We start from the raw sequence: 27,670 nt of genomic DNA, 5'->3' as shown, positions 1-27,670 counted from the left end.
TGAGACTGGTTTGATGCAGCTCTCCATGCTACTCTATCCTGTGCAAGCTTCTTCATCTCCCAGTACCTACTGCAACCTACATCCTTCTGAATCTGCTTAGTGTATTCATCTCTTGGTCTCCCCCTACGATTTTTACCCTCCACGCTGCCCTCCAATACTAAATTGGTGATCCCTTGATGCCTCAGAACATGTCCTACCAAACGATCCCTTCTTCTGGTCAAGTTGTGCCACAAACTCCTCTTCTCCCCAATCCTATTCAGTACCTCCTCATTAGTTATGTGATCTACCCATCTAATCTTCAGCATTCTTCTGTAGCACCACATTTCGAAAGCTTCTATTCTCTTCTTGTCCAAACTATTTATCGTCCATGTTTCACTTCCATACATGGCTACACTCCATACAAATACTTTCAGAAATAACTTCCTGACACTTAAATCTATACTCGATGTTAACAAATTTCTCTTCTTCAGAAACGCTTCCCTTGCCATTGACAGTCTACATTTTATATCCTCTCTACTTCGACCATCATCAGTTATTTTGCTCCCCAAATAGCAAAACTCCTTTACCACTTTAAGTGTCTCATTTCCTAATCTAATACCCTCAACATCACCCGACTTAATTCGATTGCATTCCATTATCCTCGTTTTTCTTTTGTTGATGTTCATCTTATATCCTCCCTTCAAGACATCATCCATTCCGTTCAACTGCTCTTCCAAGTCCTTTGCTGTCTCTGACAGAATTACAATGTCATCGGCGAACCTCAAAGTTTTTACTTCTTCTCCATGGATTTTAATACCTACACCGAATTTTTCTTTTCTTTCCTTTACTGCTTGCTCAATATACAGATTGAATAACATCGGGGAGAGGCTACAACCCTGTTTTACTCCCTTCCCAACCACAACACAACTCTCTTAGTACATCTAATTTCTAGAGTTCCTTTCATATGAATTTCCTGTTAACATTCTGATTGGTCGGAGATGAAAACAAATTCCTTACTAAACGATGGGAAAAGTTAGTTTATCTCATCTAGAAATTTTCTGCCCGATTCCGCAGTTTGTTGTGCATCATCAGGTTGATGCTTGTTTGAAATTTCGTTGTCTTAAGTCTTCCAATGCTGTAGCAGTCTGAAGTTATGCAACCATCCACTGCTTGCATTGAAATCACTGTAATCTACGTCGCGCGCGGTTTGATGTGGAAAACGCAGTACATCACTGTTGTGCGCTGTCTGTAAATTGTATCTAGTGTCATGTAAACGCAGAAACACCAGTTTTTGTAACAAGTGCCTCTTGTCCTCCCTTGAATATCCGTATTTTTTCTTATGCTGCGGACGTATTCGAAATCTGTTCGTAATTGATTTATACTATGTTGCGTATGATCTTACATGTACGTAATTGTGTTTAGTATCCGCTCTTTGGAGAACGATTGTCCTTTACTACGTTAGCTCTACACGGGATTTGTGACTCCCTGTCCGACGAGGATGACGAACGACATGATTCGACACCTGTTTCTGTATCTCTTTCGCTTGTTAAGGACGTAGCATCATCATTGTTCTCCACATGTACGTTGCCCTCACAGTCGAGCGTATACGACACCATACATTCCACTGACTCGTCGCGCAAAAACGTTAATATTTCATCTGCCGCTTCTTTCTCACTCACTCTATGAAATTCCTTGTGTTCCTTCCGACGAAATACCAACTTCGGGAGCTCTTGTTGTAGATGCAATGCAATGCTTGCTTCGTTTATCGTTGTCATTGGTCTGGTTTGTACAGGATGGGGCAAATAAAAGTGGCTCGGAGAACAGAGTTCCAGGATACAAACAAAAACAGCAGAGGAAGGGAAATACAATACTAACCTGACTACAGCAGACGTTGAAAGTGAGCATCATCCATCTCTTTGCGCTTTCGGCCCCTGGTCAGCAAGCTGCTGAAGGCGGATCGAAGTAGGAGTACTGGAATTGCTGCAGTCTCATCAGAAATGTTCTGCTGCAGTTCTTTAAGACTATGGGGGTTGTTGTAATACACCTTAGACTTGAGGGCTTCATACACAGTGTAATCGCACACTGACATGTCAGTCGACCTGCATGGGCAGCTAGGGCCGCGACCAGACTGGCCTCTGGTAACAACTCTGTCAAGCGTGAAGACTGTGTGAAGGTGCTCCAAGGTTCGGCCTGCTGTCTAGGCAGATACTCGATCCTGTTGGAAGTAACTGTAGGTCAAGGTGTATGTTTATATGCATACAATCACGTCCAGTTCTATCCACTCGTCTGGCCCACTTTTATTTGCCCCTGTATTAACACCACTAGCACTGTAGCACTGTTGTGAGTTACTCTTCGACTAAGCAGTTGAACTATGGTCCGTAGCCTCATGCTGTGCTCACCATTGGATATATCCAGTTCCGCCCTCTGTTGCCGTTAGCAACCAATATTGTGGTTGCATGGTAGACAAAATGTCGGGCATCGAATGGCATAATGCTCAATGGCCTTTTGCGGCCTCGCGCTCGAGGGGTTACTTGTGAGTAACATCACAAAAACTCTTCACGTCAGAGCGAGCGAAGTGGCGCGGTGGTGAGACATTGGCGTCGCATTCGAAAGAAAGATGTTTTGAAACTTCTTTATTTAAATGAGTTCAAAAAATGGCTCTGAGCACTATGGGACTTAACTTCTAAGGTCATCAGTCCCCTAGAACTTAGAATTACTTAAACCTAACTAACCTAAGGACATCACACACATCCATGCCCGAGGCAGGATTCGAACCTGCGACCGTAGCGGTCGCGTGGTTCCAACTGTGGCGCCTAGAACCGCTCGGCCACCCCGGCCGGAGTTTAAATGAGTGTGTCTGCACTTAAACTGCAGAATGACTGAGAAGATGAAACTTCTACATTATTTGATCCTGAAACAGCTGAGTAAAACTGAACGTACTGAGCTTACTTTCTCTTTACTTTTTCTTATCATGTCAACACTGACCCACAATATCCTAGCTCAACGCAATCTGACTGCTCAAAAAAAATTACAACCTGACTTCAAATAATTAATACAAAAGAATGGCCCTGAATAAGGAGCAATCCTGACAATAACCTATACATTTCATTAAGCATTTACCTCAGAAAAATCTTCAGTACGCGAACTACTACAATACGGCGAGCGTCAATACTGCCAACTAAATAAAAGATTCTAAGTACTAAAGCCACTAACTACTAATAGGCATGTGGTTAGCACAGGAAATATTTTGTTGCAAACCAAATAATGTATTTTTTACCTTAATAAAGTGATATCCAGCTCAAACACGAATATAAATCATCATTGTCATCCAATACAAAGATATATAATCATGACTAATTTTCAGTTTCAATGTCGGATATGTACAGATCGTTAGCCTACGCTAACACTTCAGACCTCTACCCTACATCAATGCTAACTTCTTACATTTAACATCCATCAGTCCTGGCTGTTCACCTCCAACTGCCCAACAGTACTTCCATCACTGCTGGCGACTAACTTCCAACTGCCCAACAGTATTGGTGATTAACTCCCAACAACGAGTCCGACCAGCCACAGAGTCTCTTATTAAGAAAGCGCAGTCAGAGATCCAATGTTAAAGCGCTACACAGCGCTGCCGACACAGAACAGACCACTTATAGTTTCAATCGCTCGTTCAGTTAACGAAGTTAGGACTTCTGTTATTTTTATAGTCTGCTTAGGTGAGCGCTAAGATGGTTCCGTTGAAAGGGTACGGCCGATTTCTCTGTATATTCTTAAAAATTTCGAGCTTGTGCTTCTTCCATATGACCTCGTCTTGAACCGGGAGTTTAACCCTTCATTATGTCGGACTCTCCACTTTATCCTTTTTCCCTTTTCCACTTTGCACTAGGTAAATTCAGCGATATCACTTTGTGATCAATGATATCTGTCAGTGTTAACTAAATTAATTTCATATCCTGAACTCTTTACGTGCCTTTTTTGCGTGTTTAATAGCAGTTGCTAAGCCTCTACATTGTAGATATCTCTACGCAGTGTGTACCATAATGAACAGCAGGTATTTTAATGTCTTGTGCATACATCTTTGCAGTTATAAGTATCTATGTAAGCTGTTACTAAGATATGAAATTTTAGACAACCAGCTCTTACCTAATCCATTTATAATGCGGAACGTGCAGGTTTTGGACACGCGTCCTTTCCGGAGCAGGAAACCAGTGAACCACACAAATACCAAATTGCCAGCACCACCAGTGATGTGAGGAATGGCTGATATGATCCCATTCTGTCGAAAAGCACGAATACAGAGTGTTAATGACGGCGTAATTCTCTATTAAACTAAGAATGTACGTCTCATAATATTATAGCAGTAAGAAAGGCTGTTAATGAAATAATTAGTTCTTGAATTTTTCATTGTGTAAAATGGAAGGGTTAAGAAGCCAAATTTCATGTATTCAGAAAATTTACATAATCACCGATGGTAACGTGACTCCATACAACCTTTACCACAGCTTACAGTAAATACGCATATGCCACTAACAACAAGGAAGTTTAGCAGACCTTCTATAAAAGGTTGTCTAATGAGAATATCGTTGAACATTGTGACAGTATGTTCAATGAATTACGGCTATAGCCAGTCGCTCATGTAATATTACACCTACTTTACTTGCATTAACTAGTTTTCGGTGCATTTCAGGCTCAGGCTTAAAAGAGGGCATGTGAGAAGGCACTACCCCCTCCCCGTATTCCTGGAATATGAAGTACAGACGGAATTGACATACATTTCAAAAAACGATTGTCTGTGAATCCGCTAAACCGAGTTTTAGGAAACGCTATCATTTCTTGGATGAATGACCCATCGCAATATACCAAGACTTTATGAAGTTCGGCATAACTTATGATTGTAAATACGAAATGTAGGAAGGAGAAGGAAAGGGGAAGGTTGGGTAGGAAATCCTAATGCCTAGCCACAGAGGGCGTTGTGGTAGTGCAATGGCGAAAGTTGAAAATTTGTGCCGAACTGGGACTCGAACATGGATTTAATGAATCTCATGAACGGTGGCCTTAGCGGATTTTTTATTTTTTATTTTAAATGATCGCCTTAATCGAACCCAGATTTACGGCATCTCATGAACGGTGGCCTTAACAGCTTCGGCTATCTGAACACGGTCCATAATCGACTGAAATCCCAACTTACCACACGTTGCAATGCAGTGACCCTACTCCATTAAACACTCTACTCGCAAATCCTAATTCCCATAGGAGTTTAAATGATATTTGTGCATTCGCACAGAAATTAACGCCGTTACTTTCTTTTTCAGAAATGTAAATGTCTGAGTAGTGACTGTTCTGCCGGACTTGTCTTACAGAACAGACCCCACTCAGACATATACATAACTCGTGTTTCTTTTGCTGTCACACTGTTCACATGAAATTACGCCGTTTTCGTCGGTACTGTTGCGTTTTTGTGCTGACTTGAATACAAGGCAGATGCGAACCTTTTGCAGGACAGTGCTGAAACAGGACACTTCACCACGCCCCCTATTTTTGGGTACAGTCGGGGGATTTAGTTTTAAGTGGCAGGTCGTTGGATTAGCTCCAAATAATGCGCTCAGGTTCGCAGTAGATGTACTTGTCTAGTCCCATCCAAGCCTTTGTGAAAACTCGTTAATGGTCTGAAAGGTAACACATATTTTCTGACACATTAAATACACAAGTTTTTATCTACCTTATAGCCCATTATATGGGTGACATATCGATTTTGTACGGAAGCTTTAGTTTTTCTAGGTTTTAAGAAAAATCATTCGTTTCAAACTTGTGAATTGCTTATTACTACTTTCTAGATGGTTTTCGCTTTTTTCACGAGAATGATCAGTTGCTTTTTATGATTCATGTGGTCACCTAAATGGGCCGCTGAGATGCAGGACGGGCCCTGCGATACGTTCATCGTCTGGCTTCACTACAAGAAATACTCCACAGCTTCGTTAATTTTATTTGTTTATATTGGGCCTAACGTGTCAATAGGTGAGATAATTCCAGTAACAATTAGGGGAAGGTGGGGGAATTACACGCATGTGGGTAATCCCACGCAGGCTGATTTACGCAGTTTGAATGGCGCAAGCTGTTCCCAGTTAGTGCTACACCTTGCCGGCAGGAGTAACAAATACTACGCGGCTTACGCCAGCCATTTTCCAGTGGAATTGTTGGAGCAGTGAAGTATTGTTTATCTTCGGCGTGTCTCATGTAATTTTGGTCAGCTGTATTTTGCAAGGTAAGTGCTACTATAAGTTGCTTTAATGTAATTCTTGCGTATAAACTTCTAACCCTAGATGAAACCTTTAATTTAATTGCAGATTTGTCCCGCTATTTGAATTAGGTATCGAGTTATGCTAAGGTGAGTCATCGAACTTACAGTAGGGTAATGCCACGCAGCTGTTGAAGTGCGTGGTATTCCCCTTGCAGGTTATATTTTCAATACTAACGAGGTTTTTTTAAATTTCAGATGGGTAGATATAATAAAAGAAAAACCCAGAAAGCAAAATGGACGCAAGAGGAACTTTGTAAGGCTCTTCGATCCCATCAAATCTGGAAGAAAAATAAAAGAAGTATCAAGAGCTTTTGGGATTCATGAAGCTATTCTGCGAACGAGAATGAACGTTAAAAATACCAAGGGTCCAAAACTTATTTTCGACAGAACAGCAAAATGAGATTAGGGATCATGTTTTTACAATGATGAAGCTGTTCTATGGCATTACATGCATCCAGCTGCGAAAGATCGCATTTTAGTATGCAGAGGCTAATAACATTGCAAACAATTTTGATAAGTCATCTAGGTTAGCTGGAAAGAATTGGCTAGATCTATTTTTAAAAAGAAATCCAAGTATTAGCATGAGAAAACCTGAAGCAACTAGCATTAACAGAAAACAGGCATTTAATGAAGAAGAGGTTAATGCATATTTTAAAAACTTAGAACATGTCTTTGAAAAACATAAATTTAAAGAGGGGCGAGTGTTCAACGTCGATGAAATGGGCATAAATACTGTACAAATGCCCGAGAGAATTTTGGCTCCTAAAGGTGTTAAACAAATAGGTGCGGCCACGTCTTGGGAAATGGTGAAAAACGTGACTGTGATATGTTGTTTCAGTGATGCTGGTACCTACATCCCCCCTATGTTTATCTTCCCCAGGAAGAGGATGTCAAATCTCTTAAGTAAAGGTGGACCAGTTGGAGCAATATATGGTTGTTCCGTCAATGGCTGGTCCAATGAGTCATTATTTTTTGAATGGATCCAACATTTTCAGGACAATGTAAAGTCAACTATTGATGACCCTGTGCTGCTGATTTTACATAATCACAGCAGCCACATTTCACTTGATGTTTTTGAATTTTGTAAAAAAAAAAAAAACTTTCTATTGCCATGGTAACCATACCTCCACACACTTCTCACAAGCTTCAAGCACTAGATGTTACATTCTTTTCTTCTTTGAAATCAGCCTTCGATCGTGAATGTGGCATGTATATGAAGTAACAGCTGTATCAAAAAATTACACCATATGAGTTAGCAGAACTTTTTAATAAGGCATATATTAAGGTCGCTACCATGGACAAAGAGCAGTCAGGGTTTAAGGCATGTGGGATTTGCCCTTTGAATCCAAACAAATTTCAGCATGACGACTTACAACAATGTGAGATCTTCAGAGATGTTGTCCTTGAAGATGAAGAGGTTTCGAATGCAACAAATGAAAATGAAGTGGTTGTATCTACAAATGAGCCACATATCCCCAAAAGGAGTCACAAACAGATTCCTGGATCTTCAGTAGAAGATGTTCCACTCCTAGTAGGCCTAGCAGAGGTCACAACAGCATCAACTAAAAGTGCATATGTCAAGCACGTTAGTGTATTTGACATATCTCCTGTTCTAAAACAAAAAGAAGTTCTTCCTAAGACGAAACAAGCCGAGGGAAAGCCTAAGGGAATGTCAGTGATCCTTACAGAAACTCCAGAGAAGAATAAACTGCTAACGGAGTTATTAATAAAGAAACAAAAAGAAGCCATGAAAAAGAAAGCTGAAGGAAACAAGGAAAGAAATCTTAAGGATAAAGCAGATAAGTGCATAAATCTGCAACTTAAAAAAGTCTCGAAGAAGAAACAGACGTTATATGAGAAGAAACACCACCAAGAAAGTGAAAGTGGCAGCAAGGATGAGCTAAATCTGGACTTGCAGAACATTTGTGATGACGATGAAATGGATGATATTAATCCATTAGCGATTTCAGAAGATGTCTGTTTAGTTTGTGAAGAGTTTGGGAAAGATGGGGAACTATGATACGGATGTATTTCTTGTAGTAGATGGAGTCATGAAGAATGTAGTGGCTGGGACACTCCAAAAGGTTACTAGTGCGATCTTTGCTGTATGAGAAAATGAACTCGTTTCACATCAATAAAAATGTAAAAAACGAAAATTATGAGAGATGTTTGTAGAATTACATTATTTCGCTCTTAAATATACTGTTTACTATTTGTAGTAACTAATAAGCAAATAAAAATAGCAAGTATTGTACATTTTTATGGTTTGTTTGTTTTACGTGTTATTACCCAGTACTTTGCGTGTCATTACCCTCAGGAGTGGGGAATACCACGCATTTGCAATTTTTTTTATTTTAATGTTCAAAATTAAGGTACTGTTTATAACTATTTACAGACGATTGGAATATGTGGATAAATGCCCATTGTATGGTATGTACTTATTTTCGTAGGTTTTAATGACGTAACGAATTGTTCACATCGATTTTTCCTTAGGTGCGTGTATTTGCCCCACTCTCCCCTACACAAAACATTTCAGCGATCGTTAACTTAGCATCTCATCACTGTTCTCGTAGATACAGGTGTACTGAATAGTGTTGCCTGATAGTTACGCTAGTAACGGTAAGAAGTAATTTAATTCCGCTCAGTGTCATTTGTTTTCTATTGATTTAAGTAGTGCCATCTGGCAGAGGACTTTTTAGAGCATACTGTTGCAGCCGGGAGAAGTGGGGTTGCGCTTTCAGCAGGAGTCTGGGATTGGAGTTTGGGTGAGTGGTTCAATGAATGCTCGGAACTGTCAGTGACACAGTGGTATCTGCAAGAACATTTATTTATCGTGATGAGTTTACAGAATTGTAAAGTGTCTTCAGAGCGACGGTTGGAGGCCCGGTGTAAGCATGTGCCGCGAAAAAGTACTAGTGCCTCTTCAGCGAGACGTGATTTCGCTCCATAGGTCACTGGGTCTTGTTGTTGTTGTGGTCTTCAGTCCTGAGACTGGTTTGATGCAGCTCTCCATGCTATTCTATCCTGTGCAAGCTTCTTCATCTACCAGTACTTACTGCAACCTACATACTTCTGAATCTGTTTAGTGTATTCATCTCTTGGTCTCCTTCTACGATTTTTACCCTCCGCGCTGCCCTCCAATGCTAAATTAGTGATCCCCTGATGCCTCAGAACATGTCCTACCAACCGGTCCCTTCTTCTCAAGTTGTGCCACAAACCCCTCTTCTCCCCAATTCTGTTCAATATTTCCTGTTTAGTTATGTGATCTACCCATCTAATCTTCAGCATTCTTCCTGTAGCACCACATTTCGAGAGCTTCTATTCTCTTCTTGTCCAAACTATTTATCGTCCATGTTTCACTTCCATACATGGGTGCATTCCATACAAATACTTTCAGAAACGACTTCCTGACACTGAAATTTATACTCGATGTTAACAAATTTCTCTCCTTCAGAAACGCTTTCTTTGCCATTGCCAGTCTACATTTTATATCCTCTCTACTTCGACCATCATCAGTTATTTTGCTCCCCAAATAAAAAAACTTCTTTACTGCTTTAAGTGTCTCATTTCCTAATCTAATTTCCTCAGCATCATCCGACTTAATTCGACTACATTCCATTATCCTCGTTTTTCTTTTGTTGATGTTCATCTTATATCCTCCTTTCAAGACACTGTCCATTCCGTTCAACTGCTCTTCCAAGTCCTATGCTGTCTCTGACAGAATTACAATGTCATCGGCGAACCTCAAAGTTTTTATTTCTTCTCCATGGATTTTAATACCTACTCCGAATTTTTCTTTTGTTTCCTTTACTGCTTGCTCAATATACAGGTCGAGTAACATAACTGCCATCTGGTTTCTGTACAAACTGTAAATAGCCTTTCGCTCCCTGTATTTTACCCCTGCCACCTTTAGAATTTGAAAGAGAGTATTCCAGTCAACTTTGTCAAAAGCTTTCTCTAAGTCTACAAATGCAAGAAACGTAGGTTTGCCTTTCATTAATCTTTCGTCTAAGATAAGTCGTAAGGTCAGTATTGCCTCTCGTGTTCCAACATTTCTACGGAATCCAAACTGAACTTCCCGGAGGTCGGCTTCTACCAGTTTTTCAATTCGTCTGTAAGGAATTCGCGTTAGTATTTTGCAGCTGTGACTTATTAAACTGGAAGTTCTGTAATTTTCACATCTGTCAACACTTGTTTTCTTTGGGATTGGAATTATTATATTCTTCTTGAAGTCTGAGGGTATTTCACCTGTCGCATACATCTTGCTCATCAGATGGTAGAGTTTTGTCAGGACTGGCTCTCCCAAGGCATTCAGTAGTTCTAATGGAATGTTGTCTACTCCCAGGGCCTTATTTCGACTCAGGTCTTTCAGTGCTCTGTCAAACTCTTCACGCAGTATCGTATCTCCCATTTCATCTTCATCTACATCCTCTTCCATTTCCATAATATTGTCCTCAAGTACATCGCCCTTGTATAGGCCCTCTTTATACTCCTTCCACGTTTCTGCTTACCCTTCTTTGCTTAGAACTGGGTTTTCATCTGAGCTCTTGATATTCATACAAGTGAATCTCTTTTCTCCAAAGGTTTCTTTAATTTTCCTGTAGGCAGTATCTAACTTGCCCCTAGTGAGATAGCTTCTACATCCTTACATTTGTCCTCTAGCCATCCCTGCTTAGCCATTTTGCACTTCCTGTCGATATAATTTTTGAGACATTTGTATTCCTTTTTGCCTGTTTCATTTACTGCATTTTTATATTTTCTCCTTTCATCCATTAAATTCAATATTTATTCTGTTACCCAAGGATTTCTACTAGCCCTCGTCTTTTTACCTATTTGATCGTCTGCTGCCTTCACTACTTCATCCCTCAGAGCTACCCATTCTTCTTCTACTGTGTTTCTTTCCCCCATTCCTGTCAATAGTTCCCTTATGCTCTTCCTGAAACTCTGTACAACCTCTGGTTTAGTCAGTTTATCCAGGTCCCATCTCCTCAAATTCCCACCTTTTTGCAGTTTCTTCAGTTTTAATCTACAGTTCCTAACCAATAGATTGTAGTCAGAGTCCACATCTGCCCCTGGAAATGTCCTACAATTTAAAACCTGGTTCCTAAATCTCTGTCTTACCATTATATAGTCTATCGGATACCTTCTAGTATCTCCAGGATTCTTCCATGTATACAACCTTCTTTTACGATTCTTGAAACAAGTTTTAGCTATGATTAAGTTATGCTCTGTGCAAAATTCTAACAGACGGCTTCCTCTTTCATTTCTTAGCCCCAATCCATATTCACCTACTACGTTTCCTTCTCTCCCTTTTCCTACTCTCGGATTCCAGTCACCCATGACTATTAAATTTTCGTCTCCCTTCACTACCTGAATAATTTCTTTTATTTCATCATACATTTCACCAATTTCTTAATTATCTGCAGAGCTAGTTGGCATATAAACTTGTACTACTGTAGTAGGCATGGGCTTCGTGTCTATCTTGGCCACAATAATGCGTTCACTATGCTGGTTGTAGTAGCTTACCCGCACTCCTAATTTTTTTATTCATTATTAAACCTACTCCTGCGTTACCCCTATTTGACTTTGTATTTATAAACCTGAATTCGCGTGACCAAAAGTCTTGTTCCTCCTGCCACCGAACTTCACTAATTCCCACTATATCTAAGTTTAACCTATCCATTTCCCTTTTTAAATTTTCTAACCTACCTGCCCAATTAAGGGATCTGACATTCCACACTCCACGCCAGTTTTCTTTCTCGTGATAACGACGTCCTCCTGAGTAGTCCCCGCCCGGAGATCCGAATGGGGGACTATTTTACCTCCGGAATATTTTACCCTCCCCACCAATGGCAAGGTCCATGGTTCATGGGGGGGGGGGTGGGGGGGGGTGGCGGCACTGGGCCTTGGTCGTGTGCTAATCTGGCGCCAGTGAGGGGCACAAGGAGGCATCGTCTGTCCAGACAGTCCGCAACACAGTGCGGCTCCTCCTTCTTTGCTTTCAGAGATAGCACATTGTGTGTTCAGATGATTATGATAATTCTGGTTTCCAAAACGCGCAACATGGTGCTTATTAATGCCCGTACAAATTCCCAGTCTTTTCATTGTTCAGTCTAGCCATTGTCCTAAATGATGATGAAATTATGAGGAAAACACAAACACTCAGTCCCCTGGCACAGAAAATCCCCGACCCGGGAACCAAACCCAGGACCCTGTGATCTAGAGGTAGAAATGCTAGCCACTTGCCCACAAGCTGCGGACTTGTGTCTTCATGTGGAGACTGTCGACTGTGGTCCAGGATGTCTGTTGTTGGAAAGACAAGGTCCTGGTCATCCACCATGAATCGACCAAGTTTGCAGCAGATACTCATGAGTCAGCCAGGAGGCCGCGCAATCAAGCTGTGGCTGGTCAGTGCAAAGATGGCACCTTGCAGATCAGCTGTGATGACATGAAGTGGAGAAGGGCTGGCCGCATACCAGTCTCCTCATCTGTGATGACACAGCATATAACAACATTAGACCACAGCGGTGGTTTGCATCAGGTTGGCTCCATCTCGGTGCTGAACTTAGCAATTGGATGACAGAGAGGCCATCATCGATCAGCTTGTTGTGTTTTCACTGGAACTCAACAGACTGTCATTCTCTCTGGTTCTAGAGAACTGGACAGAATGGCAGCAAGACGAAAAGTGTCTTTTTGAGCCCTGACAGTTTTGTTATTTAAACGGCTGAGTCTGTGCCTGTGACGCGGTGGCTCGTGTTATAAGAGCACATTTTCCCTCGTTTATCTGTCCCGTCACCGCTACTTACCTCGCTGCGTTAATTTACTAATTATTCTGAGTCGACGGCTTAGGTCATTCTCCCTACGTCTGACTTCCCAGTGGCGCTCTGGCATTGAAGTTACTTATACTCCACAGTGCCTTGTTATACAGTACTGCAACATCTGCATTTTTGCCTTCCTCAGTTGGAGGTTGTGTGGCAATGCTCGCCGCGTGCCCAACATCTGTTGCAATGGCAGTACTTGTTGTTGAAATTCTGTTTGGCACACTAGTCTTCTGTTCTGAGTTTGCCTGGTAGAACTTTAAAAAAATTTAAAGGTGTACAATAAAACTGTTCTGCAGTCCAACAGGACGTATAGTAAGTACACAGAAAACAACCCACACATTACATTCATGTAGGTCGTGTAGCCTACAGTACATTCAGTAGTGTTATGTACACTACTGGCCATTAAAATTGCTACACCAAGAAGAAATTCAGATCATAAACGGGTATTCATTGGACAAATATATTATACCAGAACTGACATGTGATTACATTTTCACGCAACTTGGGTGCATAGATCCTGAGAAATCAGTACCCACAACAACCACCTCTGGCCGTAATAACGGCCTTGATACGCCTGGGCATTGTGTCAAACAGAGCTTGGATGGCGTGTACAGGTACAACTGCCCATGCACCTTCAACACGATACCACAGTTCATCAAGAGTAGTGACTGGCGTTTTGTGACGAACTAGTTGCTTGGCCACCATTGACCAGACGTTTTCAATTGGTGAGAGATCTGTAGAATGTGCTGGCCGGGGCAGCAGTCGAACATTTTCTGTTTCCAGAAAGGCCCGCACAAGACCTGCAACATGCGGTCGTGCATTATCCTGCTGAAATGTACGGTTTCGCAGGGTTCGAATGAAGGGTAGAGCCACGGGTCGTAACACATCTGAAATGTAACGTCCACTGTTCAAAGTGCCGTCAGTGCGAACAAGAGGTGACCGAGACGTGTAACCAATGGCACCCCATACCATCACGCCAGGTGATACGCCAGTATGGCGATGACGAATACACGCTTCCAATGTGCTTTCACCGCGATGTCGCCAAACACGGATGCGACCATCATGATGCTGTAAACAGAACCTGGATTCATCCGGAAAAATGACGTTTTGCCATTCGTGCACCCAGGTTCGACATTGAGTACACCATCGCAGGCGCTCTTGTATGTGATGCAGTGTCAAGGGTAATCGCAGCCATGGTCTCCGAGCTGATAGTCCATGCTGCTGCAAACGTCGTCGAACTGTTCGTGCAGATGGTTGTTGTCTTGCAAACGTCCCCATCTGTTGACTCAGGGATCGAGACGTGGCTGCACGATCAGTTACAGCCATGCGGATAAGATGCCTGTCATTTCGACTGCTAGTGGTACGAGGCTGTTGGTATCCAGCACGGCGTTCCGTATTACCCTCCTGAACCCACCGATTCCATATTCTGCGAACAGTCATTGGATCTCGACCATCGCAAGCAGCAATGTCGCGATACGATAAACCGCAATCGCGATAGGCTATAATCCGAACTTTATCAAAGTCGAAAACGTGATGGTACGCATTTCTCCTACTTACACGAGGCATCACAACAACGTTTCACCAGGCAACGCCGGTCAACTGCTGCTTGTGTATGAGAAATCGGTTGGAAACTTTTCTGATGTCAGCACGTTGTAGGTATCGCTACCTGCGCCAACCTTGTGAGAATGCTCTGAAAAGCTAATCATTTGCATATCACAGCATCTTCATCCTGTCGGTTAAATTTCGCGTCTGTAGCACGTCATCTTCGTGGTGTAGCAATTTTAATGGCCAGTAGTGTAAATTAATGGTGGGGGGGAGGGAGGAGGAGGGGGGGGGGGAGAAATGGAAGGAACAGACGATGTGAGCGGCGATGAGTGAAAAATGTGTGCCCGACCAGGACCGGGATCGCCTCTTATTAGGCAGTTGCGTTAAGCACTGCACCTCCGACACACGGTCTGTATCGGAAATGTGCAGACTGTCTCGGCACGCTCCCCGGCTGACCCACACTCACACATAGCGCCACCTACGCATGTCCTTCTTGCTCGCTGAACTTAGATTCCCGCTATAGGTCGAACGTAAATGAGCTTCCACACTGAAGGTTGTGGATTCATTGCCCATCGAGGCGAATCAGTTACACGAATGCGTGGTGTCTGTTCTTTCAAACATATCCGAAAGAACAGATCATGCATTCTTACAGTTCAGTAGTATCATATAACAACGTACAACGCGCGGACCTTGATTAGCAAAACAGCCTGACTACGCTTTGCTGTCAGCATAAGAATACACCGAAAACGGCAATTACGGATGTCGCCATACCACTTGTCTTCTTGTGGAGATGAATCAGCACAGCACAAAATGTTCAAATGTGTGTGAAATCTTATGGGACTTAACTGCTAAGGTCATCAGTCCCTGAGCTTACACACTACGTAACCTAAATTATCCTAAGGACAAACACAAACACCCATGTCCGAGGGAGGACTCGAACCTCCGCCAGCACCAGCCTCAGAGTCCATGACTGCAGCTCCTTAGACCGCTCGGCTAATCCTGCGCGGTAGCACAGCACAGAAATCTGTATTACTGTAAATTACTTTTTAAGTTGTGGAACTGCTAGGACACTCACACTGCGTATATCGAAGTGCAAGACTTGGGCGATGTACTGCGGCAGCGATGTGATGAGAAGATAGAAGATCCAGTCGAAGGTAATCATGATAGCGATGAGAGCCCAGACAGCTGGCGTTGACATAATGCTCTTCCACGGCACAGGCAGCTTCTTCTGCAATACCAAAGACGCAACACTCACCACTGTACACTCTTCAGTAATGTTCACGTAATTCCCAATTAAACTGCAACTGAACAGTTTTCTGAAATCTGGCTTAAAACATCGAACGAGGTGGCGCAATGGTTAGCACAGTGGACTCGCAGGGCGATGGTTCAGATGCCTGTCTGGCCAATCAGATGTAGAGTTTCCGTGATTTCCGTACATTTCTTATGGCAAACGCCAGGGTGTTTCTTTTGAATAGGGCACGACAATTTCCTTCCCCACCCTTGCCTAATCCGAGCTTATGCTCAAGTCTCTAAAGACCACGTTATCGACGGGACGCCAAACTCTAGTGTTCCTCTCTCCTTCCCTTTCTGGTTGAGCACTCCCCTTATGTACAACATTTGGTAGGTAAAGCTGCGAGTGGCTGATTTATTGACCCTTTATGTTGTGCTGCCCAATAGCATATCTAGGATCTCAGGTCTGAGCTGTGGTGGAGGGAGGGGACGACGACGACAACGACGACGACGACAACGACGACTCACGTTAGTTTCGCAGCGAATGACGAAACGCTTTTGGATTTCATGCTACAACAAATGCACACAATACAATTAAATGCTCTAATTTTATTCAGACTGATACTGAACTGATACGTCTGTCTGACAGGGGAGGATGAATTTTGGTTTACACGATGAATTAGGGTGTTTTCAAGGGGGTGGGGAGCCACTGTCCTCTCCTGCCCTTGTCTGGGTACGCCGTTACTGCCCCTGGTTACGTACCTCACCGATAGTAAGATGAATCAGTCTGAGAGGAGGCAAGCAGTTGCATGATGTCCAATCGCTTACAAGACTGTCATACCTGATTTAAGCTATTAGTTCGAAAAATACCTAGGGGAACTCGAAGATATGGTATATGTTTCAGGGAAAAACTAAGGGAAGCAGAAATGTTAGGCAGAAACTGATATTCACATATCAGATATACAAAGCAAAATGCTTTTCAATCACCTTATTGATGAAGTCATACCAACATTATAATGCCTGGAAAGCTATCGATACTGCTCCTGCGAGACATATCGAACGCACGAGCTCATTTGGTTTTCCAATAGGTTGCATTTTACGCGCCAGATATCATGTTTTGGGGATACTGTCTACTGCTACCAACATTCCAGTCTCGGGGGTAAGAAATTTGTTATGCGTCAAGATGAGTCGTCAAAGCGGGGTTTAAAAAACCGCTTGAGCGCATTTTATTGAAAAACTTCGATGGAATTTTTCAGTTTCAATTACCAGCGAGTATGAGGCCACTAAAGGAAGAGCACAAGCTCGATATGGACAAGTATGGAAGATGGATCATTTTCGAAGGAACCTTCAAACCAATTCACGTTAGCCACGGAGAACCTAAATCTGGATGACAGGACGACGATCTGAGTTGCAGGTTTCTTGAACGCGAAGCCATTTGCGTCATGAAGGCCCCACCTTGGTCGACGACATGGCTGCAGAACCGAACATAACGCACTTCACGAAGGTACAGGTCCTGTACCATAATGCCTGAGCTGTAGGGGAAAGCTGCAGTTAAACTGCCAGTATATGACAGGTTCGTGAATCTATATTATTAGACCACTTTACTGGTACTGCCGTGTTGCTTATTCACCTGGTATTATAGAAGCATACACCTAAAACAATCTCCCTAGTTTTCTAATCAGACCGCAACAAGAAATACGTTGATGACCACCTGCGAAGTTGTCATTTCAAAATCTTTTTTCTTTTTTATACTTAGTGATCTGCTGGTGTGAAACTACTTCTTCTTTCTTCAACTGTTAGGTGTTTTTATGATACATGCTTTTTTCAGTGCTATATTTTCTGTTGTTAGTTTCTATTTTATTTCTACACACTTTTCTTGGTCTACCTATTAAGCTTTCTCCTGTTGGTAGATAATTCGTTATTATTTTAGGCATTCTATTATCAGTCATTCTTCAGACATGATCTCCCCTTTTACTTCTATCTTGTCAGCTCGTTTATGCTCTCGTCCTAGTTCTTACCTTACTAAAACTCACTGTGGAATAGAATGATGTAATGACCCACTGGACATGAATGGTTCAATAGTAATTAATTATCAGTAAAATTCAGTACCACGTTCTATTATAAAGATTCAAAACTTGTAATTTTCTAACATGTTTGCCAGATCAGTTTTAGCAATAACAAATATACGACAGAATGCATTTAAAAGCATCCAAAACACGCCCACGCAAAAGAATAACAATTTGTAACATTTTAAATATATAATACGAAAATATGTCATATGTGAAGGTAGGTTTCATAAATTTCAAGATTTAAACAGTAGAAGCGTAATAGAACCTATATCTATAAAAATTGGCAACATAATGCTCAATGTTATGTTCTGGATAAATTGAAAACTGCTATTTTTTGCCAAACCAGTGTCATTGAAGTTCTAATTTGATTAAAATGTTATAAACTACACTATCCAAACCAGCAGTAACTGTGATGAAAGGATGCTGGCAGTCAAAACATATAAATGATTCATTTAAAGATCAGTTGAAAAATGCTCCTGTTGGAGCACAAAAAAAGTCGAATATCCTCCTTTTTTACAGACTCTAGCAGAAAAGTGGGGAACTAGCTGCCTCAGCCCTCATTTCGCCTTTCTCACCGACAATCATCACGTACGAATATTTCGCGCTCTTTTAAGATAGAACATTCTAAATCATTTTACACAGGTTCTCTTTATAGTGATACCTTCATACTCAGCACCTCCCTCTCACTGTCACTCTCCCTATATATGTCTGTGTCCCACTGTCTCCATTTTCTCCGATTGGCCATTCTCTTTGTCCCATTCTTTTTCTCTCCCATTGCTACTGCATCTTTCTTTCCCACTTACATTCTGCTCCTCTCACCAAATGTCCATGGGGACTGTTTGCTCGGGATTTTGACCACTAGACGGGGTAAGTTTAACAGGTGGATATAGGGGAAGACTGAAAGTGGGGAGAATTTATCACGTTAAGTTCACTGGTCTAGGGGGGCGGGGCATCTTTTGCTCCCACTGCTACTGTCTCCACCCATCACTTTTTCATCATAACTGTCTCTTCTCTCTTTTTGTGCCACTGGCACTGTCTCCCGTGTCTTCCACTGCCGCTGTCGCCCTGCTATTCTCTTTCAGCACAAAATGCGCGAATACGTACACATGCAAAAATATTTAGCAAGGAAGGACGAATAAGGATTGATGCAGCTTGTTCCCCACTTTCCTGTCACTCTTAAAAGAGAAGAATATTCGCCTATTGTGCATTTTTAGCATTTTTAGCTGGTTTCATCCTTTCCCTGTTACAGTAAGGTTACCGCTTATACGTATAAAACTAATTCTGTTCAAAATGGTTCAAATGGCTCTGAGCACTATGGGACTCAACATCTTAGGTCATAAGTCCCCTAGAACTTAGAGCTACTTAAACCTAACTAACCTAAGGACATCACACACACCCATGCCCGAGGCAGGATTCGAACCTGCGACCGTAGCAGTCCCGCGGTTCCGGACTGCAGCGCCAGAACCGCTAGACCACCGCGGCCGGCTAAACTAATTCTGTAGATTAGTAATATTTGGACAGTTTATTTATGTACGTCGACATCGTGGTTTGACACATGTAAACGACAGGTAAGTACTCATAACATGATGTTAAAACGAAATCGTCTCTCATCCAATGCAAGTTCACTTGTCACTACTTTATATAAAAATGCAAAACATATTTTAGGCTACACTTACAATATACCAAAAAATGCGATGTTTGATTTGCAACAACAAAGAATTCGTATGCTAAAATAATGTTTTGTACGGTGCTTACGCCGCCAGGTGGAGCCCCCGAATAATTTTCAGTTCAAAACGGCCTGTATAGGCGTGAACTGCCCATTATATAGAGACAGCGCGGCATAAAGATTTATTGGTGAAAAAATGGCGACTGAAAAGATAGTTTGGTAACCTCAGAACCCTTGCGATGACTCCAGAAATCTAGCCATTTGTTCACTGCATCAGTTAAAACTACATTTGCTGCTCAGATCGGATAGTATGGGCATATTTTACATGCATAACTACCCTAATTTTGAGCCTCTGGATCTCGGTAATAATAATGATCGCGAAAAAAGTTTCAAGGTTAAGAACATACAGTAAAACTTCGACGATATGTCATGAATAGAAATGCCCAGCTCCACAATTGGTATCCAAAAATCATGGTTTTTCGAGTGTGTCTTGATAACGGATACAGATTCTCGAAAACGTAAAAAATAGCGTTTCTCGATAAATGTCTAAAGAATTTAAAGTTAAAATTTGAGCTATTTTTTAAGTATAGTTATTTAGATAATTGCGGCCCCTGGTCCAAAAACAGCAAAGAACCGATTTTTGGGGTTATATGTATAAGTACGGTGACTGGATCTCGATAAAGGATAATAATACCGAAAAAAGTTTCGAATTTCGCCGAGAACATCATCTTACGAGCATATGGCAAAAATCGTGGTTTTTTCGGGGTTTTCTTAAGAACCGCCCATTAACAAATCGTGATTTTATAAGCTGTCTAAGGCCTACCCTAGACGACACCTAATGCAAAGAACCAACCGATTTCCTCAGTCTGCCTGGGATGGAAGAAGTGTTTAATGTTTAAATTTTGATCCTGTGCTGTAGAATAGCTGCAGCATGTCCGCTTTCCTGATACGTTTGCAAATGATCGTTAGATCAAGGGCTATCCGTAACATTTCACCTGTTATCTCTGTGAACAACAGAACACGAGATATGAGCCCATGAAAAATCACATTTTCATGCGAGGCTTGTTGGAATATACTGGTACCGTGGACTGTCATGCACGTGGAGATACATGTTTCCTTTTAAGATGGTCGAAATGAAGATTAATGTTTAACGTCCCGTCGACGACAAGACAACAAGATGATTAGATAAAGACCTCAAGTCCGGATTTTACAAGGATACGGTAGGATACGGAGCGTAACACTCCGGCTTTCGCCTCTTCTTTAGACAAACCAGAAAAAATCAAGAACTGTGGATGTTCAGCTAGAGACTTGAACACCACTTCTCCTGAAAACGAGTCTAGTGACACGTCTCCAAGTTTCTCGGTGGTCGTCGTCTGTTTAGCGTAAGCGATGGCACTATAAGATTGCACTCAGTGTGCTAGGAGAAAAAATGTTTCAAATGTCTCTGAGCACTATGGGACTCAACATCTGAGGTCATCAGTCCCCTAGAACTTAGAACTACTTAAACCTAAATAACCTAAGGACATCACACACATCCATGCCCGAGGCAGGATTCGAACCTGCGACCTTGGCGGTCGCGCGGTTCCAGACTGAAGCGCCTAGAACCGCTCGACCACCGCGGCCGGCGTGCTAGGAGAAGATTTACTTTGTAAGTCATCGTGTGATTGGCAGCATAGACATGACGATCACGATCTTCTTGACGATTTTCTGTTAACTAGGCTGTCAAGAGTCTATGAAAGTGTGCCTTATGAATATAACAAGAAACATAAGGACAGCAGTGAAGTTAAAGAATGTAGAGTACTTCTGACCATCTTTAAACTTTATCATTAACGGAGACAGCAACACAAGTATACGCAGCACAGTGGCTGGAAACTTAAGTTTGTGAAGTATTTATTTGTAAATCAGAAATATTATTTTTTGAAAATAACTACCGTCAGCCATCGTCGCATAGGACACTTCCAGCATACCAAAGTCACAACAGGGAGACTACTGCGCCATGGTACAGGAAGAGACAGTGAATGCCGATGTTACCTTAGCAGCTGACTGTATTGTGGCCTTGATGTAGTTACGTTCGGCTGGGTCGATGTACGGATGCTGCGACGGCGAATCTGCAGCCTGGAAGAACCATGGCACACACCACAGCAGTCCGACTCCTCCGAAAAAGTAAAAGGAAAGCGGCCAGCCGCCGATGGTCTCGCACAAAATACCCGTCACCGCCATAGATACGAGGGTTCCAACACATATTCCTGTGGGCAAACAAATGACACAGCAACTCAGTAACAACATGAAGTATTCATTGCACATACTATCTCTTAGACAGACTTATTTATGTCCTAGGTAACTACAAGGAATATCTAGGAAAGAGTTCCACAGTCTGTAAAATGAAGTAATCGTCGAGGATAATGTTTTGGCCTAAATATCATTCATGATGAGACATGGACATTGTAGTACGTATCACACGTTGTAACTAAGCGGGAGCAGCTAATTGACAGCACCATTATCCAGAAATCGGTTGGCACCAAGGGAAAGATGAAATGGCAAGATGAGAAGCATGAGGATATGTTGTACAGCCAAAGACTATGATGGGCCGTAGCACTAGGACGAGTATGTCCGCGGATAAAACCATCACCCATGTGTCACCTAGCCATGCGATTTGCTTTGAATAGTACGAAGCGCTATCCCTAGACTGTAGGGATAAGTGGTGGTGTTTATGACTGAACCACACTGCAGATTCCATCTGGCATACAACACGAAGCGTGGGACTTCAGGTGAAGTGAGAACAAGTCTAACTCTGATTTTCTGAGGCAAGGACACGTACATCCATTCCATAACCTATCACTTTGTTTCCACAGACTCATGAAACACGTTTATAAGATCCGTTGTCACCATATTATTCAATGGAGAAAATCCAAAGGAGAGCAGTGCGTTTCGTTACCGGTTCATTTAGTAAGCGCCATAGCGTCAGGGAGATCATAAACCAACTTCAGTGGTAGACGCTGCAAGAGAGGCATTCTGCATCACCATGTGTATTGTTGTTAAGCTTCCGAGAGAGTACGTTGCTAGAAGAGTCAAGAAATATATTGCTTCCTCCCGCGTATACCTCGTGAAAAGACTACGGAGATAAAATTCGAAAGTTTGAGCCCACACGTAGGGTTACCGGCAATCGTTGTTCCCACGAACTTTTCGTGACATGGATGGGATAGGGTCCAAGTGACAGAAGTATAAAAAATACCCTCCGCCATAGATCGCAAGGTGGTTTGTGGAGTATAGATGTAGATGTAGAAAAAGTCGTCATGTTGATATTATGGACACGAGATGGTCGTTAAATCGGTCGACATATTCATAAAGACTGGTAAGCTGCACAGATCACAGCAATACTCAACCATGGAAATAGGAGTAACCCGCCAGATTACAGGTCTTTATCACTAAAATCATTTTGCTGTAGGGTTCTAGAAAGTATACTGTAATAGAACATTATGAATTACCTCGAATTCAGAAAATATCTTTCCTTTGAAATACAGCTAATTCTTTATTAGCACGAAGTAGTGAATGCTATTGACAGGGGATCTCACATTTATTCGAAACTAGCTAGGGTAACCGGTTTTGCTTAGGGAGTTGATATGAGATTGTGTGGTAGTGGGAATAACTAATTGCATATTCTAACTATTTGCAATATTAGTTAAACTATAAGAGGTAAGATTTTTTATTGAAAACATATTCTAACTATTTACAATACTTGTTGCTGAACAACATTTTTCATATTGTTATACGGGGTATGTATGTTAAATTTTTTGGAATTTCTTTTCGAGAGCAAGCTACATATAGCTGACCGTGAGAGAAGTGGGGGTCTCTGAGGTTGATGACGCCATATTTTAAAGTTTATCCCTGCACTTTTTTAATTCTAGAAATGTAGGCTAATTTGATTGGAAATTGCAGTCTTTTAAGTCGGAATGGCGGTTCAGCAGAGATCAGTGGTGTTCTGGCATTAAATAGCGCGTGTCGTTTTTACTTTCCAGTCATAGGTTCTGCTTCGATGGTGTTATTTGATAGCTGTTTGACGATCATCCTTGTTCCATTGTATAGTTTTGGTCAGGTGAGATTTCTGAGTAGTATGATCGGAGATGCAATTTTAAGTCAAAGGCAGTGTGATGGCATTGCTGGTATTTCCAAAGAGTTTAGAAATTTTATGGGTAAGTTGACACATTATTCATTGTTTATCATCGTGTTGATCGATTTGTATATTCTCTCTTCACCGGGAATTTTATTTGGAATATTGAAGTTGATGTAGTCGACAAAATTATTTTTAGTTGCCAGAATTGCGCTCTCAGAATCCTGGTGTTTCTTTAATGAATTTTCTCGCATTGCTAAATCGGCTGATGTTATCCATTTTTACGATTACGACATGTCGGTGTTTTTTACATTCTTTAGTCGGGTCGTAGTGAAATGCCTCATTTGTTATGGTGTACTGTTTACTTGTTCTCGTCCGCGCTTCTCGTCGGGTAATATTGTCATGGCTGGATTGAGTTCGCAGTGTTTTATTCAAAGATTGAGTCGCAATTCTTTATTCTTCAGTCCGTTCATTTTGTCGTTCTTCGGTTCCTCTGCTTCTCACAATGCTCATTCTCGTTCACTGGGAACTTAAACGTGTTTCCCGCTTATCGTCTGCTTCGTTTATTCGCTGTTCTTTTTGTTTTCGCCGTTTTGCTTCAGAGCTGGTAAGATTTCCTTCTCTTTTACGTTCGGGCATTGTCTAAAATATAAATCAAACCATCTTCTAGTAGCAAATACACTGGGAACAGTTTTCATATTTTATTTTCGATTTTTATTCAGTGACTGTATCACTGAGCCTACCTACACTTCACTGTTCGTTTTTACTCACTCACCGCACTACTTTTTCGTTTCCTTCCTTCGTCACTCGTAAGAAACTGACCTTCGAACACACCGCGACTTCGACAGGCAATCATTCCTGGAAATTACCTACCAACGGGTAGCCCTACCAGCGGCGATTTCCATAACGTACCAAAAAGGCTTAGAATGATCCACAATGTTCCAGAGCATTCCACAATACTAGAAAGTATTCTGCGATGTTCCACAATGATCTGAGATGTTCCGCGATGTTCATGAACATTCTGAAATCTTCCCTAATGTTCCAGACGAGTGACGAACATTCCAGAACATCAAGGATCATTGTGTAACATTCCGGAACATTCTGGAAAGTTGTGGAATGCTCTCTAATACTCTCAAATTTTCTGGAATGTTCTAGAAATTTCTAGGGGGCGAAATTTCCCAGCCCTTAAATCTTCAAAAGCATGCCCTTCAGGAAAAAACCTGAACGTTCTTCGTGGATGGGGGCTGAGGACTACTACACCATGTAACTCCTTTGATCGTACCGGGACTCGTTTCTGAGTTTTAGCGGCACGCTTGTTGTAAACTTACTTTTATAATATATATTGATTACTAGAGTTCATCTATCGTCTAGTGAAGTCATCAGAAGATCAAAGTCAATTGCAAAATGACTTAGACGAGGTATCTGTATGGTATGAAAAATAGCGACTGACCGTAAGTAAAGAAACGTGTGAGGTCATCTACATAAGTACTAAAAGGAATCCATTAAATTTCGGTTACATCGTATATCACACAAATCAGTAATCAATAATTGACCATACAACTAAATAAATATATTAAAATAAAGAATACCTTAATTTCGAACGAACACATAAATAATGTAGTGGGGAAGGCTACCCAAAGACAATGATTCATTGTCAGAACACTTACAAGATGCAACAGGTCTACTAAAGAGACTGCCAAAATTACGCTTCTCCATCCTCTGTTATAGTACTGCTGAGCAGTGTGTAATCCTTACAAGATAGGATTGAAGGAGAACATCGAAAAAGTTCAAAGAAGGGCAACTCGTTTTGTATTATCGTGAATTAGGGGACAGGGTGTCATGGATATGTACGAGAGCTGGGGTGGCAACCATCAAAATAAAGACAATTTTCATTGCGGCCAGATATTTTCACTAAATTTCGATGTCCAACGTCCTCCTCCGAGTGCTAAAATATTTTGGTAACACTCAGCTACATGGGGAAAAAAGAACATTGTAATAAAATAGGACAAATCAGAACTCGCACGGAAAGATTTAAGTGTTCATTTTTGCGGCGTGCAGTTCAAGAATGGAACAGTAGAGAAATAGTGTGTAAGTGGTTCGATGAACCCTCTGCCAGATGGTTAAGTATGAATTGCAGAGTACTAATCGTCCATATGTACATGAAGCAGTTACAACGGCGGGAAAATTCTTGCTGGATATCTATATAAATAACCAGCAACTAATTCCGTTGATTAATACTTTTGAAAATAGAGAAACAGGAAATAAACGCTAATGAAATCCTTTATACAGCTTTGATACCAATCATATTATAAAATGTCGGTATTATCAACGGTCTATTGAAATCGCTCTGGCGCGAAAAAGCAACTGCAGTCTCACTAACTCACCACAAGTCTGGTTTGTGCAAGGAGGAAAGGTAAACTACTCTGTTGTGATTAACTGGTGCAACAGTGTGAGGGGGAGTGGTCATGTATAGGCCTATTGCCAAGCTTTAGCTGCGCTATTGAGGAAGAAGATAACTGTCCTGATGATTCGCAAATGGATTTCACGCGGAGGAAGTTGAACAAGTACTTTTCTGTAATTCGATAAGCACTGTAGGAAGAGATGAAAGCGAAAATACGGGGAACATTATTTCGGGACTGTTCTGTGAAGGTTCGCTATAGTCTTTATTGCAACATTGTGTCGGAAGTGATATTGTACCGAAGAAATGATGCAAATTCTCTTGAAAAGCTGGATAGTTAGGCAGTCCTAAGTAGTGTTGACAGTATTTCCCGCATCGCTCGGCAATGCTAAATCTGCGGTTTAGTAAAACAGCAGTTATTATCTCTAGAAATGCGTAAAATTCTGTAATAATTTAGGACTATAACTCGAATTCCAGAAGGGGGCAAGCGCCACCTCTTGCCTCCCCTTGTGGGCCCCTTTGGTACAGGGGGTTGTTGGCTGTTGGCTGCTTAATGAGAAGCTCCCCACCACCTGTCCGAGCGGGAGACTTTTCGAGCATGCGCGTTTGAGTTCACTGTTTTTCCGGCAGCGAAGTTGTTAGTATGTAGACATGATCTACTGGGCAGTCTGGTCAGGACATGAAGGTATCAAATTCTGTGTTCTGTGAAGGTTCGCTATAGTCTTTATTGCAACATTGTGTCGGAAGTGATATTGTACCGAAGAAATGATGCAAATTCTCGTGAAAAGCTTGGTAGTTAGGCAGTCCTAAGTAGTGTTGACAGTATTTCCCGCATCGCTTGGCAATGCTAAATCTGCAGTTTAGTAAAACAGCAGTTATTATCTCTAGAAATGCGTAAAATGCGCGTTTGAGTTCACTGTTTTTCAGGCAGCGAAGTTGTTAGTATGTAGACATGATCTACTGGGCAGTCTGGTCAGGACATGAAGGTATCAAATTAAAATAACGTAGTCTTTAAGAGTATTCAATCCTTTTCAGTTACATTTTTTTAGGAAGTTATCTGCAATATCTAGGTGTAGTACATTTTTCTGAATTTAGCGTTCTGAATGTGGTCTGACTGGATTCGTTTTGTTCCTTCTGGACGAGCGCCATGACCGAATTTTTCTAGCGGTGCGAGGTTCCCAGGAACCGCTTATTCACTAAATTTAATTTCACGGTACGTATAGTCTACTGAATCGTGTATTGAAGTCTCATTCCTTTGACCGTGCGGTCTTTGTGTAAGATATCTCACTATTTGTTCAACATATCATCTCGTATTTCAGGGGTACTACACGCGACAGAATGATTATTTTTGGTGTATAATTTTTTTTTTTTTTTTTTTTTTTTACAAATTGCACATGAATATTTAGCTAAAGAACAGTTGGCAGTTGGTTAATCGGGATTAGGCAAACTCTTGAAGCGTGATTAATCCATGTGTTCTTGTGATAGTAGTTACCATTTAATAGTGGTGTGCAGATTGTAGGTCGCAATATTTAGTGCTTAACGAATACTGACAC

At 41.6% G+C, this 27,670-nt stretch overlaps 1 protein-coding gene across 2 annotated transcripts in view; it reads right to left on the bottom strand.

The window, feature by feature from the left end:
• Positions 1-27,670, bottom strand: part of LOC126175626 (sialin-like) — a 100,428-nt gene that overhangs the window by 53,775 nt on the left and 18,983 nt on the right. For both annotated transcript variants that reach the window (XM_049922510.1, XM_049922511.1), the window contains exons 3-5: positions 21,643-21,857; positions 15,722-15,874; positions 4,126-4,258 (exon numbers count right to left, since the gene is read on the bottom strand). In XM_049922510.1, the coding sequence (XP_049778467.1) occupies positions 4,126-4,258; positions 15,722-15,874; positions 21,643-21,857 (501 nt within the window). The remainder of the gene's footprint in view (positions 1-4,125; positions 4,259-15,721; positions 15,875-21,642; positions 21,858-27,670) is intronic.

Source organism: Schistocerca cancellata, chromosome 3, assembly GCF_023864275.1.
Source record: "Schistocerca cancellata isolate TAMUIC-IGC-003103 chromosome 3, iqSchCanc2.1, whole genome shotgun sequence".
In the NCBI taxonomy this organism is placed as follows: Eukaryota; Metazoa; Arthropoda; class Insecta; order Orthoptera; family Acrididae; genus Schistocerca; species Schistocerca cancellata.
The sequence above is the reverse complement of the archived record's forward strand: the minus strand, read 5'-3'. Positions and strand labels throughout refer to the sequence as shown.